The sequence below is a fragment of the Saccopteryx leptura genome, chromosome 1 (genome assembly GCF_036850995.1).
Source record: "Saccopteryx leptura isolate mSacLep1 chromosome 1, mSacLep1_pri_phased_curated, whole genome shotgun sequence".
In the NCBI taxonomy this organism is placed as follows: domain Eukaryota; kingdom Metazoa; phylum Chordata; class Mammalia; order Chiroptera; family Emballonuridae; genus Saccopteryx; species Saccopteryx leptura.
The window spans coordinates 164,560,698-164,577,452 of NC_089503.1; the positions used below are offsets into that span (position 1 = coordinate 164,560,698).

General features: G+C 44.9%; 1 protein-coding gene across 2 annotated transcripts in view; it reads right to left on the reverse strand.

Moving 5' to 3' along the window:
- The window catches only part of NEK7 (NIMA related kinase 7), a 92,968-nt gene that overhangs the window by 21,048 nt on the left and 55,165 nt on the right, over positions 1-16,755 (reverse strand). For both annotated transcript variants that reach the window (XM_066379880.1, XM_066379879.1), the window contains exons 6-7: positions 6,237-6,345; positions 5,169-5,276 (exon numbers count right to left, since the gene is read on the reverse strand). In XM_066379880.1, the coding sequence (XP_066235977.1) occupies positions 5,169-5,276; positions 6,237-6,345 (217 nt within the window). The remainder of the gene's footprint in view (positions 1-5,168; positions 5,277-6,236; positions 6,346-16,755) is intronic.

The window sequence follows — 16,755 nt, forward strand, 5'->3', positions numbered from 1 at the left end:
CTACACAGAACCACACTGTCCTCGGTGCTGGGGGACAGCAGCGGCAGGACAGTTCCTGACCTCGTGGGGTGACCTCGTGGCTAGTGAAACAGGCACATCATGAAGGAGCTCCATGAGATATTCCTGCTATTATCTCTCTCAGAGAGGAGGCCTCTTGGGTCAGGTTATTTGTCAAAGACCACAAAACTAGGGAGGTGTGGACCTGGAGCTCAAACTGGGTTCGAACCTTGCACTAAAACACACGGCGATTTCATTAAAACTGACCACTGTAAAACACAACCAAAAAAATCTGCATCTTTCCAAATTAAAAGTACATCTACAAGTCAGCGCACAGAGAAGGGTGGGAATGAAGACCCAGGTTCAAGGGGCTGCGTGTGACACGGGTGCTGCTCTGCCATGGATGAATACCTGTGCTCTGGAGGTTACGTGCACACAGTTTTAAATTAAATAGCAGCTTCTTCCCAAAGCAACTGTTTAACTCCAGAAAGGATGAAAGTTAAAAATAAACCATTAAAAGTAGCCAGCAATACAGGCTGAACATATGCTTCCTGCACGGCTCGGAAGCACGCTGACCTCGAGGAGTGAGCCAGCGAGGGGCGGGAAGGTGTGGGAAAGCAAGCGTGCGCCCAGGCACGGTGGCACTTGGCACCCAAGCAAAGCTGTTGCCATGCCTGGTTCAGAAACAGCAACTTTCTGAGCTGAATGAGAGGGTACATCACACTTGGAAACAGTGTGGGGAACATGAATCGTGCACTCAGGAGACTGCTGTGTGAAATCCTGCTATGGTCTGAACGGTGGCCGTGTGTGCACTCGGCTGGCACCGTCACAAACCAGGGAACCGTCTGCCTCATTGTGAGAGGTAAAGAGGAGCTTTACCTTTAACAAGAACAATAACAACCACAGATTTCACCCCCCAAGGGGTTTTAAATATTTGTTTAGCGCAAGGATCGGTATCAGAGCATTCCAGTTACCTTTTAAAAATCAATTCTATTTTCAGCATGTGCAAGCACAGATAATACCTAAATTCACAAAGGTGGCTGCAACAAGAAAATTCTTCATGTTTCCTCTTCTGGGAGACGCTATGAAGGCACATACGATGCCACACTGGAACAATGATCTGACTGTTTCCGGTGGGGGTTTCCTCCCCTTCACCAGAGGAAGCAGTCAGACAGGAAGTACCGCATCATATATAATACATGTAAAGAGACTGGCAGTAAGAGCAGATAACTGGAACCAATTACCTGTGTACACCTTTCGAGTACATAACCTGGTGAGATTTTATAGCATATTAATTTCTCTAGTTAAGTTTTGCTAAAATCACTTTTTATCTCCTTCTGTATTTCAGTCCATGATGCAGTAAGGCCTCAGAAGCAGGTTTGGTACTGAGAAGTCCCCTGACAATTAAATAAGCTTTTATATTTAATAAGAACTAATAATAGACAATAATGATAGAAAGGACACATTTACAAATTTTATATTATGCCAATTGTGGTCTTTTCTTCCCTAAAAATAAATGTACATCACAAAGCAATAAACAAGAGGATGTATTACTGTAACTATTTATGCACCCAACCAAAAAGGCCCTCAAATATATGAAGTAAGTATTAGCAGTGAAAGGGGGGAAGGGGACAGCAGAACAATAACAGTAAGGGATGTTAATAGCCCACTTACATCAATGGATAGATCATTCAGACAGAAAATCAGTAAGAAAACAATGGCCTTGAACAACACAATAGACCAAATGGACATAACTGATAAATTTGGCACATTCCCATCCAAAAGCATCAGAAAACACAGTCTTTTCTAGTGCACATGGACCATTCTTCAGGACAAGTCACATGGTAGGACACAAAACAAGTCTGAATACATTTAAAAAGACAGAAATCATATCAAGCATCTTTACCAACCAAAATGGTATAAAACTAGAAATCAATTACTAGAAAATTGGATAAAACACAAACATTTTAGGACTAAGCAATATGCTATTAAACAACCAACAGATCAACAAAGACATTAATGAGAAAATCAAAATATAACTTGGGACAAATGGAAGCACAACATTCCAAAATCTTTGGCACATAGCCAAAGCACTTCTAAGAGGGAAGTTTATAGTGATAAAGGTCTACCTCCAGAAACAAGAAAAATCTCAAATAAACACTCTGATTTTATATCTAAAGGAGCTAGAAAAAGAAGATTAAACAAAGCCCAAAGTTAGTGGAAGAAAGGAAATTAAAAAGAGCAGAGAGAAAATAGGGGCAAAAAAATAGAAAAAAGTCAATGAAAATAAGAGCTGGTTCTTTGAAAAGAAAAGCAACCTTGATAATGTTTTAGCCAGACTTGTCAAGAAAAACAGAGAGAAGGCCGAAATAAATAAAATCAGAAACGGAACAAGAGAAAGGACAATTGATACCACAAAAACACAAAGGATTGTAAGAGATGGCTATGAACAATTACATGCCAACAAACAGGACAATCTAAAAGAAATGAATAAAATCCTAAAAACATACAATCTTCCAAGACCAACTCATGAAGAAATAAGAAATCTAAGCAGACTGATTACTTGTAATAACATTAAATCAGTCATCAAAAAACTTCTAACAAAAAAGAGATCAGGTCCAGATGGCTTCACAGGTGAATTCTACCAAATATTTAAAGAAGAGTTAACTGTTCTCCAAATTATTCCAAAAAAGTAAAGAGAAATGAACACTTCCAAACTCATTCTATGAGGCCAGCATTACCCTGAAACCAAAACCAGACAAAAACATTAAAATACACACACACACAGACACACACACACACACTGGACATTACAAAGCCACAGTAATCAAAATGGCATGTTACTGGTACAAAAAAAGACATGCAGATCACTGGAACAGAACAGAGGGCCCAGAGAGAAACCCACACATACATGGTCAATAAGCCCATGGCACAGGAGGCAAGAACACACTATGGGGGGGAAAGGCAGTCTCTTCAATAAATGGTTTGGGGAAAAAATTGGACAGCTACATGCAGAAGAACTAAACTCAACCACTATCTTACACCACATAGAAAATAAACCCAAAGTGAATCAAAGACTTGCATATAAGACCTGAAACCATAAAACTGCTTGAAGAAAATATAGGCAGTAAGCTCTTGATATTGGTCTTAGCAATGTTTTATAAATCTGTCTCAAGCAAGAGCCACAAAAGCAAAAAATAAACAGACGGGACTATATTGAACTAAAAAGATCTTGCACGGGAAAAGAACCCATTAACAAAAAGACATGGTAACCTACTGAAAAGGGAAAAGATAGTTACAAATGATTTACCCGATAAGGGGTTATTATCCAAAACAGAGAAAGAACTCATAAAACTAACTTTTAAAAAAATCTGACTAAAAACATGGGCAAGGGACCTGAATAGACACTTTTACAAAGAAGACATACAGATGGCCACCAGGCACATGAGGACACGCTCCATTCCACGAAATTGTCAGAGGAACACAAATCAACTCCCCAGGGAGGGACCACCTCGCATTTGTCAGAATGGCTTTTACCAAAAAGACCAAAACACATGTGCTGACCAGGATGCGGAGCAAAGGAACCCCGTGCACTGCTGGTGCGCGTGTGACACGGTCCGGCAAGGAGCCTGCCCCGGGGCCGCACACCCACTCCCTGGTTGCTGGCTCCTGGTGGCCGGCTCCCAGCTGCCCCACTATCCACCTCTCCACTTCAGCTCCCAGATTCTGATACGGGAAGAGTCTGCCAGCATCTCAGGGACACTGCACAGGACGACCATTACCCACCACCAGCGGCACAGATACCACAGGAAATGGCTAATTTATTCTGGCCAGCTGAGCTGACCAGACAGCACATCAGGGGGGTGTCTAAAGCAGATAGAGAACTGGAAAGCTGTCTTTACGTAAACAGAACGGTACGAAAGTACTGTAAACACTGAGAAATGGTTTCAACACAGGTCGTAACCCATTAATGAGTTGTGAAATCAATTTAGTGGGCTGTGACTAGCATTATTTTTAGTGAAATAAAATACAACAGAGCAGACAGTATCAGAATGCACTGTAGGTGTAACAGCAAACAGTGTGACATGAAACTTTCATGTCAGTGACAGATTATGTTCTCAGGGGGTCACACTGTTGCTGGGGTTCACTGTCAAGAAATTCAAAAGCCACATATCTGGACCATCAAGAAGCTTGATTCAAGGGACAGGCGTGTTCTTATCATAAAATTTAAAGACAGAGACGTACACATAACGTCTGTCACATGTATGAGGTTGACAATATGAAAGAAAGGGCAGAATTCACCAGGACAGGTACAATCCTACTCAGTTTCCCTAGCCAGAGCCTGTCCACATCTGCACAGAAGCACCGAATGCAGATCGGACTTGACATACATTCAGGTACTAAACACAGTGGGAGAGGGACAGGAACCAAAGAACGAGAGGTCTGTGGACCAGGACAGAGGAGACCCACGAACGGCAGACAACACTGGGCATGTTTATCCTGAAGACAGCAGGGGTCCACGGCTGTTGTCGTCACTCAAAGCACATCACGTCCCCCTCCTCATCATGTCCTTACAAGAGCCTGCTGCTACACTCAGAATAAACTATGAACTGTCCACGTACCTGCCCAAGGCCGCCCTTCCTCATGCCAGCCAGCGCCCCTGCTCAGGGGCACTCACCCTGCCTGCCTCCACGCCTTTGCACAAACTACTCTCACTCGGCCTGACTCGTTCCCAGGTCCTTTTGTAAAGTTCTGTCACATGTATCCTTTACTATCTGGTCACATAGCACCTCCACACAGCAGCCTGGTCCCACCAGCCATTCCTGAAAGACTTCCCTCCTGGTTACTCTCGGTCACACAGCTAACACGTCACCTTGTTTCTGGGGGTTTCTTTCCCCACCTACTGCCTCCCACCACAAGGCAAGGCCATGAAGACAAGGCCTATCCTGGTCAGGCTACATGCCGGTTTGTTCATCAGCAGTTTCCTGGACCAAGTCCCAGCCTAACAGACAGGTGGGGGGGGAGGGGCTTCCTGGGACATGGGGAGGTTTTAAGCATTAGGATTTAGGCTCTGAGAGCTGACACGCCCTTCAGACTGCCACCCGGCAGCTGCATTGCTAACCGCGGGGAGGAGGGGAGAGGACCGAGCAGAGTCACGCCATGTCTCTCACCTAAGGAGTGTGCAGCAGTGGTTTTGGAGCTGAAGAAGCGGCCAAGGCCCAGGTCCCCCAGCTTGACCACTCCTGTGGCCGTAATGAACACGTTAGCGGGCTTGATGTCTGTGAAGAGATGAAGGCGTTGGGAAGAGAGGGTGTCAGCCGAGCTGTTGTCAAGGGATCAAAACCCACTTTTCATGGTAGAATTGACAAGGCATCCAAAAAATAAGTCTGTTTGAATTTTGAACCAATGACTTTGAGTAACTTTCATATATCCGGATCCATCTGTGTTCTCAGTCCGGTGAGGGACGAAGTCACTAATGCCACGTGTTGGAGGTCGGGTTTAGTTTTCACTTAAAACCCACTTTGTTTCCTGTTCTCAAATAAATGCTTGTGAGACTCAGAGCACAAAGTGAGTTTGTGTCCCTTTTATGTCAATTTTAAACAAAATATCTTTCTATATGTTAATTTACTGATGTACTGACATGATATAAAATCATAACACTATATCCATGTAAATTACATAACACTATATCCATGTAATTACATAGATGTCCTTAGTTGCTTTAATATTACTGAAATTTTTCATGCCCCAAAATCAAGAGGTCAATCCCTTAGTGATACAACCTCCACAGTATGCCCAACCATGTGACTAATAACCAAGAGTTAATGCTGAAAATTAAAAATCCAAGTAGTCATAACATACACTACTCATTGGAAAAAAAAAGCCTCTTCCTTACACTTTCCTGCTTATGTTTTTGTTTTGTTTTATTTCTTTACCAATGAAATCAGTAAAGTGCTTGGGAGAGTAAAACAGAGAAATAACCAACTCTCATTCTTACTGAAAACCAAGTATGACTTTACTTAGGGGCTTATCATCCTGATAAAGCCACAGTTCAGAAATAAATGACCTGAGAAAGCAGGCCACTACGCAGTGGTAGGGAGCATCTACACTTCAGCTGCCTCATGTCCTCACACCCGGCACGGCTAGGGTGCCAAATGGCTCTGCTCCAGCTCCGGCTCCGGCTCCGGCTCCGGCTCCGGCCCCGGCCCCGGCCCCAGCTCCACATGCCTCCGCCTTACCTCTGTGCATGACCCGCCGGGAATGCATGTGCTCCAGCGCACTGCACAGCTGCACGAAGTACTTCCAGACCGTCCGTTCTGGGATCAGCCTCTTCTGTTTCTTAAAATGCTTTGTAAAAACAAAAGACAAGGGATGGAAGAGCCAAAATACCGGAGGACTAGATTCTGACATGCAGAAAGAGGCAAGTCAGAACAACACCTACTTGATCGACCTAATGCCAACCAAAGAGCACAAGAGCTTCCAGAGCAAGATGGTTCCAGAACTCTGACCTAAGAGCTTACGTTCCCCCCACTTGTACCTGAAGTCAGCACAGGCCACAGAGCACTGTGTTTCCGTAATGTCCGACTGTTTCAAAACTTAACATCTGTATAAAATAATTCCTTTTTCTAAAAGGGAAGATGTCAAGCTTTATTTGAGGAAACATCCAAAGTAAACCATCTAGAAACCAGAAGGTAATGATGTTCCTCACAAGACAATTCTTTTACTGACAGGTTCCACTACAGAACTCCTTTTAAATAAATAGTGAACAATCTTAGTGATCTGAAGTATCACTTAATTTATTAAACATTAAAGGGATGTAAGTAAAAAAGTTTCATAAATATTTCTATTGCACATTATGAGTCAAACGTGCAGTTTGCACTGAATGAATGAAATTGAACCTCACAGATGAAAACAGAGGAAGGCCGGGGCAAAGCTGACCCCGACCAGGTGGTCAGGGGGAGCGGGTCACCATGCAGCCCGTGAGCTGGGAAACCAGACATGCAGGCTCACATCTACATTCCTATGTGACGGCTGTGGGAGGAACGCCCGAGAACAATGTTCTTGGCTGCATAAGGTTCATCAAGAATTATTATATAAAAACTACTTTTCAAAAACAAAAATGCAATTGGTTTGCTATTTAACAATATCTATAAATGACCAACAGGAAACACTGTATTTAAACAAGGTTCTACAATACTTTCTAACTTTTTAGACTATAGAGTTAGTAATAGATATCAACATTTACATATATACTTGAACGTATTCAATCTGGAAACCTAGTATCCTTAGAAGTTCAGCCAATTTGATTTTTTTTGTTATTGCAAATGGAGATACTGTACTTTGGATGAGTCCAAAACAAGCATCTCTGACCATTTCTAGCCTTGCGGGCAGCAAGCAGCAGGCAGGCTGAAATGAAACAGTAGGGAGACCGGCAATGTCCCTCCTTCCCATCAGCGGGTGGTGATATCTGTTGTCTCCGGGGCATGCCACAGACCAAAGGCTGTCTTGAAGGAAAAGCTAGAAACTTCAGCTTCATCATTTGCCCAACACATGCTATGGCAATGAACATCTTAGCCATTTCCGTGGCCATTACATCAGTAGCCAAAAATGAATAACAGTGAGATGAACAGGCAATTAAAAAGCAAATCAGGGTATTACTAAAATGTTAAAAAACTTCCTATATCACATTTCAATAGTAAGTATTTTTAATTGTGGACGGTGTCAACATCAGTTTTCATTCCAAGGGGGCAATGCTGCAGAATCACTTCTTCACATGTCCTTTTCCTTTAGACTTGGAATGCACCCATCCAGCCTTCTCCATCCAGCCTTCTCGTGCTCCCCAACGATGAATTAGCATATCAGAGGGCTGTTTGATGTCAACAGGAAAGTGGGGACCAGGGTTCTTCCCATTCAAAAATAAATAACTGTCGCATGTTAATAGCAGACCAAGAAAGAAACCTCTTATGCTTTAATATATATTCTAAAATCACTGTAATTATAATTAATTTGGCAGCTTACTTAAGCAAGTCCCATTATTTTTTAAAAATAAATCACATGTTCAGGAAAAGGCAGAATAAAAAAATTGCCCTCAAAATGCACATCAGGGAAGCTATTCCCCAACCAAGAGGGTCTGATTTTTCATGTTTTTATATCTTCTTTGAGATCTTCCCTTTGAACCACAAATTTAAGAGGATGACAATAACCTGACGTCCACATAAGGCTGCCCAGACAGAGAATGACCTGGTCAAATCTAAGCAACTGAATTAGTAACAGTCTTGTGAAGAAAAATTTATAAGTCTGATTTGATCATAAAATATACCAAAGGCAGTTTGATTATGTCATTAGTATCTCTCAATATTTTTCATGTGTCTGTTTAAACATACACTTTTTAAAAAATCATTCCTCACATGTCGGGTTGTTGTGTTTTTTGGGTTTGTTTTTTTTTGAGAAAACCAGTACTTATGATGAGAAGAACCTGACTGTTCTGATGGTGGCACTGTTGACTGTCTCTTAAATAAGAGGATGAACAGAAAAATGTGAATATTTTTATACTGGCAAAATTCATACTGGCACTACAAAGCAGAACTTCCATAATGCCAAAGCATTTTTTAAAAGGAGAAATCTTTTCTTGAAACTTATTCTAAGATATACATATCTTTTAAAAGTTTATTCTCTAGTCAAATAGCATTATTGTTCAAAAACCCTGTTTTTTTCAAAAAAGAATGGCCCTATATAAATGTTTAGCTGTAGATTAGAATAAGATTCTAACAAATAAAAAAGTGTACATATATTTGTCATGTGCCATTTAGTAAAATAATAAACAATGCAACCAAAACTTTTTTCAAAGTTAGTATCAGTAAAGATTTACGTGAAAAAAGGTTTGATGATACAGCACCTTTACTATATGTATGTTATGAAACAGAATTGTCACTTTTGTGTGCCCCCAAATAAAATATCTAAAAATAAAGGGGCAGCAGCCAGTACCCAGGCATACCTGGTCACTTGGACTTCACTCTGATTTAGTAGTGTTTTTTTTTTTTAAGCAGGCTACTCTTTTCTCTAGGCTAAGTTTCAGATACTGTTTACTTTCAGGCATATTTCCTATCTTCCATCAACATTTAAATAAATTATATGAATAAGATTTTGGCAAAATAGTCACACCTTTTTCTTTCATCATCATCAAGCATTCTCCCCTACAAACTGAATGCCCAAGACCAACCCCAATTCTCTAATGGACCCTGCGTATCTAAGCACCATCCTTTGGACTCCACTGGTCATTTGGCTCCTGTGTTCTAGATCCTACAACTACCACCAGGCAGAACACAGCTTACTCATTTCTGAGTTCGGCAACCTACCATTCCTCCTCAAGAGATCTTGGGGAAAGCTTCAAGTATTACCCAGAATAACTCATCCACAGAGAAAGAACAGAAAATTATATTCTTGTTTTATAAAACAAATGAATCTTCCTGGTTAACCAATTGAAGCCCACAGCTGGTATGTTCGTCTCTGGAGAAGAACATTCCAGACAAAGCCATGGAAGCCTGGGCCAGCTTCCCAGGTGTGCAGTGCCGTCAGGCCATGCAGCTTGGCTCACACTGTGGTGGCCACCCTGACCATCTCCGTAACTGCTAACCAAGGAGCCACGGTCAGGGAGCTGATGCTGGTCATCCTTCAGAAATGTACCGTTGCATTAAAACAAACTAAAAAGTAGCCAAAGCGAACCTGCTGTGCAAGGCATTTTGAAGAGATCAGAAACGTGACCAGGAAACCATGAGAGCAGCGCCATCATGAGAAAGGGCCAGTGGCAGCTGTCCACCTCTTCCAGGGCCACCTCGAGCCAGGACGCAATTTACATTCACGTGAGGAAAGGTTTCCTGCTCCTGAGTATTGTCACAGGGTTAATGTGCCACTCACACAAGCCATCGCACCTTTAAATTAACAGGCCTGACGAGCTGTCTGACCTTGCACAAGCACTGCACTCAGTTTTCCCACCACAGTGAACAGGGGTCTGGAGGTGCTCTCTGTGGTCCCCACCACCTCCAAACAACAATCTAGGGCTCCACAAACTCAGCTGCAAATAAAGTACATGTTCTAACTTTGAAATTGTAGTATTTTCCTGGAATATCCTATCTTCCAAAGCCACAGTTAATAAAAACAAAGCAAATAATAATAATAATTATTATTATACCTCAGAGGTCCCCCCAGGTCTAGTCAATACTGTAAGTGGTTCACATGAGCAGACAGGTCGTTCGAGTTCCGTTATAAACTTAGAGTTAGGTCAAACATTTACCATCAGAAGGGATGTGACCCTCCCAAACATCTCTAATTATTATGCATGTTGAAGCCTACAGTTTGCAGTGGTTATTTCAAAGGACTCAGTGCACAGAGACTGGGGGACAGAAAAGACAGGGTGCTTCTGAAGGCAAAACGGACAACTCCAGTGTGGTTTTTATTAAATACTCATCTTTCTACAGAAAGATTATTTCTTCACAGGTATGAGTTCTCACCGACTAAGCTGCACAAATACTTGCTACACACAATTTCGGGAGCTGTGTGAAGGTGTGAGACAGTCAGGTCTCACTTAGAGTCTTGGTAGGTGGAACCCTATCAGCAGTGCATGAGGACTCTCACCCCCAGAGCCCTGTGGGAAGCCAGGGAACTCCGTCGCTCTAGAAGGTGCAGAGCAGAGTGGGCTGGCAGCCATGATCACTGACACACCTATCACGGGCACCTGATGTAGCCACCTTGATACAATACTTCCCTGCAACGTTGTCATTTTCCTTTCCCGTAACATAGGAAAACCCACTGAGAACTCAGATGCCACCAGATTACAAATAATAATAGATTATCTCTGGAATTTCTTCATTCCCCAAAGCCAAAATGGTACAGGTTATTAATGAAAGCTGAAAATATATTTCATCTTATGGCAGAAAATGTGAAACTGGTGAAGATTTTTCCAAGCAACTAAGTCTTGAAAAAAAATAACTAGAAGCTTAAATTACTTAGCAAACAAGGAAAATATGTTCCTATAATGTCACAAAGTTCTTCCCCCCAAAAGAAGTTGCCTTCTGAACACTGGGACATTACTACCAAGGAAATAAGTCCAGATACACTTTGAAAAGCAATAAAGAACGCATGATGACATCAGAACTGCTACAAGGAATGTCCCTGCACTGCTGCTTCAGGGATGACCCTGAAGAGAAGCTTCTGTCCCTGAACCTGGGAGAGAAGGTCCGGGAGGTACTTGAGATGCTTCAGCTACTGCGTCAGACGATAAAAGAAATGCAAACATGGGCTCCTGCGAATTCTGTCTGGTTATGGCATCCCGGCAACAGAAAGACAGCTGGAAAGAGCCTGGAATATTCTTAACAAGAAAACACAGCAGCACAACAATGAGGAGTCACAGTCCCTTGGTGGACATCTAAATGGAAGGAAAAGACAGGAGTCATGTCTTCACTCTCCCTGCCTTGCAACTCGAGGTGGGGTCGCTGCACAGACAGCAGCCTTGGGTCAGCAACACCTTCAAACACAGGAGTTACGCGTTCCATGAAAATGACCTTCTAAGATGTTGTTTTCCTCAAGGAAAAAGCTCAAAACATACACACCATGTCTCAGTGATGCTTGCTAATGCATAATGGCCATCATGGTAGATACTCAATTTATTAAATTCCCTAAGTTCTATACTACTAAGTTCTACACTACTTCTCCACCAAACTACTGAAGTAGCACAGACAACCCAAGTGCTATTTATCAGTAGCGTTGCACCTGTCAGAATTCTGTGTGGCACCCCACACAGACCCATCATGTACAGACACACATCGGCATGGACACACACAGGTGTATGCATTATGTGCAGGTGCCTAGGGATATCATACAGCTTTTCATTAGAGAGTGCCACTAACTTGTAACCCCAAGACTTCTGAATACTTCTGAGGTGATCTATACGGTAGACAACAATCGTATACAATAGACCGCACATGGAATCGCGGGTTGTTCTCAAGCACAGCAGTCTGGTGGGGCCATCCACCTTCCTTTACAGGGCTGAGCTGGAGAGGGTGGTACCTGGGTGAACTACAAATCAGAGTTATGGAGGACAGGTGGCACGGGAAAAAAGATTTTCTTGCTTCCAGGATCCAAAGGTCAAAAGTGGAAGTAAGAGACATCTCAAAGTGATGTTATTTCTAGCATAACCACTAAGTTTGGGTAAGTATAGTCCAAATAAAGACGTGTCTGCGAATGAAAGAAACTGCCACACCAAGAAGGCAAAAGAGATCTACAAGTTACACTATTTGAAGATCATGACTCTCTCCAAACCTCTGTTGATATATGAGCTAAGTGATCCAAGTCTGTGGTAAGCGGTATTCCCCAACCTTGCCCCTCCCCAGCGTGGGCCAAGCTGTGGACACAGAGCTGGCCTCCCTGAACTGTGTTACCATGTCACCGTGCGTGACAGAGGGGGTGCCGCGAAGGAGTAACATCTCCCCGTCAGCCACAGCTGAGTCCAGCAAAAGGGAGACTGCTCCGGGCAAGCTGGCAGACACAGACTCCTGTTTGTGTTTCTCCCCTCCACGCTCTGTCTCAATCACCAAATACACTTCCTCCATTACAAGACTGAAACAGACGTGCTAACAAGGCATGCTACAGAATGGAGCACCTACCACAGCTCAGAAAATTCACTGCCTGCATTATCACAACTTGATAAACTGAAATCTGTTTTCTGCAAGTCTATTTCCCTTTAAAAGCCTGATGACTGGTGCTAAAGAAATAGACGATGAAAAATGCTGGGCTTCCTTTTATCCTAAAACTCATCTGGGAAGTGCTTCCTCTGACCCCAGCCTCAGGTAATCCTCTGTCACTAATTAGAGAAAGACTGAATATTTCAACAATCAATTGCTTAATTACATTTGTCAGCCTGCTCCAAACCAATTAATTATTTACTTGTAAAGACCTTTGATGCAACGCTACCCAGAGGTCCCTTCCGGAACGCGGACCAGAAGCTGTATTCCCTCTTCTACCCCAATTAAGCAGAACACGTGAGACGGTGAGCAGTTGTGGCCAAGTGCAGTGACTTATAGCCCTCCGCACTGCAGAGAAAGGAATCCCAGTCCTGACAAGTCACATGCCTGCTGCTGTCCCTCCTATAGCGTGCAGTTACCATCATGGTCCTTCATGACAGGTTCCTGCGAGTTCTCCCTGTATAGTCTCCCTTACAGAGATCAGGATACAGCAGCAATGCGAATGTGGGAGACAGTTACAGTCTTTCTCAGGGCTGGAGAGACCCCGCCCTGAGCAGTAGCTCTGCCCCCTCCTCCAACACCTCCCCCACCCTCAGTGCCCTGTATCCCCGCAGTGCTACGGGGTGGGGAGCAGCAGGTATGACTCCTGTGCCCCCAGGTGTGCTCACAGACGTACAACAGTCAGCTTCCACAAGCGCAGTCAATACACCCTTTCGAGCCACCAGCAGTGGGCACTGCCCAGGATGCAGGGCAGCAAGCCCTGAGAAAGACTAAATGTCTCCCACATTCGCATTGCTGCTGTATCCTGATCTCTGTAAGGGAGACTATACAGGGAGAACTCGCAGGAACCTGTCATGAAGGACCATGATGGTAACTGCACGCTATAGCAGACGTGGTCCCTGCACCCGGCAGAGTGGATGAGGGAACAGAGACACCAGTGAAACCGCCCCACACGGAAGTGATCTCTTCACCAGCTGGTGGTATTGCCCAGTGCTATGAGGGGTGAGTACGCACAGATGTGAATAGCAAAAACAGTGTATGTGACAAAAAGACACCCCCAGAGAGGAGACGTCTGAGTGGAGAACGGAACGAAGACACACTCAGCTGTGAGTGGGCAGAGCGCCCAGGCAGAGGCTGTGCTATGAATGCCCTGAACCAGGCCCAGCAGGGATCCATGCCCAGAGACCAGGTGCTGGAGCACAGGAGCAGAGCAGGGGCCCCGCGAGGGCCAGCGCAGCCACTGTGTGCCAGGCCCTGTGCCCGAACCAGGGGTGTGGGGGTCCCAGGCAGAGGCCCGCCTCTGAGGCCTCAGACGGCAGGGCGCATGAGCTGAGAGAGTCTGGTCAGACACCTTCGTCCGCGCCCTCAGCCGGGTCTGGACGGGTCTGAGCACAGGGGCCCACCGTTCCCTGACCCTCCTCGCCCACCTCCACCAAGACTGACTGGCGCATACACCAATGACCACGGAAGACCAGGGGATGCACAGCATGCTGGGCACTGCCCGGGGAAGGAACCCCAAGTTGGGTGGGGAAGGGCAGAAGCCAGGGGCACAAAGCCACCTCCTGCCTAACAAGGAGACGGACACAGCAGGGAAGAAGGAACGGAGACAGACCCAGCAGGTAGAGCAGGTGTGGCCATGGGAAGGTGACAGCACTCCTGAGTGATGACTCCCACTTGCTCCGGGAAATAGGCGGTGACATCTGTGGCGTGAGGAAGGGCGGCTGTGAGTGACCCCAGGAGACGGGGCGAAGTGGTGACCAGGGGACTGAATGGGACAAAGGATATCTGTGAGCCTATCTGACAGGTGTCATGTATCCTGACAAGTGTCATGTATCCAGACAGGCACCAGTAAGTATGTGCGTAAGTTTGTATAAACACCTATAAAATAAATAAATACACACACTTATATTACCTAGCCCTAAAAATAACACCATGAGAAAGGTTATTATCAACCCAGTTTCATGAAAGGAAGCTGTGGCTCAGTCACTAAGATTAATAACTAATCAAGGTCACATGGCACTGCTGCTTACAGCCTATCCACCGCCACCACAAGCCCCTGGTCCAGCTCACCTGCCCATGACAAGCTCCCAGCCCATGCCCCTCCGTCAGCTCATGGCACCTGCACTGACCCACACTCCCATGGGTGACAGCTAATCCCCCCCTCCCAGGACAAGGACCTCCAGGAGGATATTCCCTATGCCTCTGGCACACAGTAAATGTCAATAAATTAGTAAACTAAAGAGCTGTTTTTCATGAAAGCTACAAATTGGTGTAACTATTTAGGAGAGTCATTTGGCCGTATCTGTTGTGATATAAAATGCCCATATCTTACTGCTCAGAAATACTATTTATAGAAATCTCTGTATTTACCTATTTAACTGAGTAGGTAAGAGACAGTTGTATCAATATATACGAAGTTTTATAACTGAGCTTTCTCTGTCGATGAAGCACTGATTAAATACATGGTGAGATTCCTGACAAAGAAGGCTGGGGCCTGCTCTGTAAGCTTAGAGCTTATTAAGAATCAGCTGATGTTTTGTGTTTTAAAAAAGCTTCCTAATGAGTCTTTTACATGACAGATCCTTCCAAATTTGAGTCTGACACCCCTAGGGTCTTTTAAAAGTAGTTACCAGTTGTCCACTGGTCAGTTCCTACTTGTCACCAAACACAGACCCCTGCGGTCCTGACCCATCTAATCAGGCCCACTGGGTCAGCCACTGTAATCGCGTCCTTCCCAACATGATGGACGGCCAGTCCTGCTTCAGTAAAGGGGCCGAGCTCGTCTCCACAGCACAGGTTAGATCACGTGGACACAGTGTTCCTTCCTCACTGGCCAGCCAGCGCACTACAGGAGGCGGAGGTGCACAGAGCTGGGTTGGGCCATGCGTTAGTTTCCGCAGGTGGTGAGGGGAGAAGTGTATTGTCCAAGGTAAATGCATGGTCTCACCTGCATGGGGGAGGGGCGGTAGGAGTAGCAAAGGAAGAAAACTCAACTGGACAAGAGCAAACGTCTGCATGACAATCAAAGCCCCAGATCATCACTCTGTGAATGCGGGCAGGGGTGAGACTCATGTGCCCCCAGCAGATGTTTGCCCAGTGAGGACGGCCCTCTTTCCTTCCCACTAACAAGAACTCTTGTCCACGTTAAATTCTGTGAGCAGAATTTTATTTTAGTCATCTCCTTTAATGCGTCTCATATTGATAGACAGCTGTTCTGTACAACTTTGCATTTGTGTATTTACTATTGGGACAGTACCCTTTTTTTTTTTAATGTCCCTTAATTCACAGACACTTTGTTGGTGGTTCATCGTTGGTGCTCGTGGTGGGAAATCCCTAACACAGAACATCAAATAAGCGATGAAAAGTGAGTCACTCTCACCATGGGACTTCAAACAGAATCAGCCCAATGGCATTCCGAGATAGTAAGAACAACACCTTCCTCTCTGTTGCGCTTTGACTGCTTGGAAAGCGGCTCTCCACCACCTCTGCCTCACAGGTGAGCAAGCTGAGCCTGAGAGGAGCCTAGTGACACAAGTGTTTAGGGGCTGATCCTGATCTCTCACCAGGAGCAGGGTCTCCACCATGGCAGAGCACCAGCCACCGCCTGGCTCAGAACCTGCCACCGGGTAGTGGAGCGCAGGTGTTAGGTGTTCACCTGTTTCTCAAAAGGGTTCTGTAACACAAGGTCTGCAAGCATCACTGACAGGACACACTAGATTTCTGCGTCAGCCAGCTCCGCTGCGTGCCGGCGCTGCCACCGTCTTCTCTGAGGGCCAGTCACCTCCCAGTCCTTGCACACACAATGGGGCAATGCCTGCGAAGCGCCTGCATTGCTTCTAAATCCCCCTCACAGTGACTGGCAGCAGTCCTCTGTGCTCCAGCATCTGCAGAGGCTGACTGCACACACACACACACAATGCCCGGACCACACACAAAATAGAACTATGGACCACAACCTTCAGCAACCTGACCAGAACACCAACCCTTTACCTCTACCAACCCCCCCAGGAAGCCAGCCTGC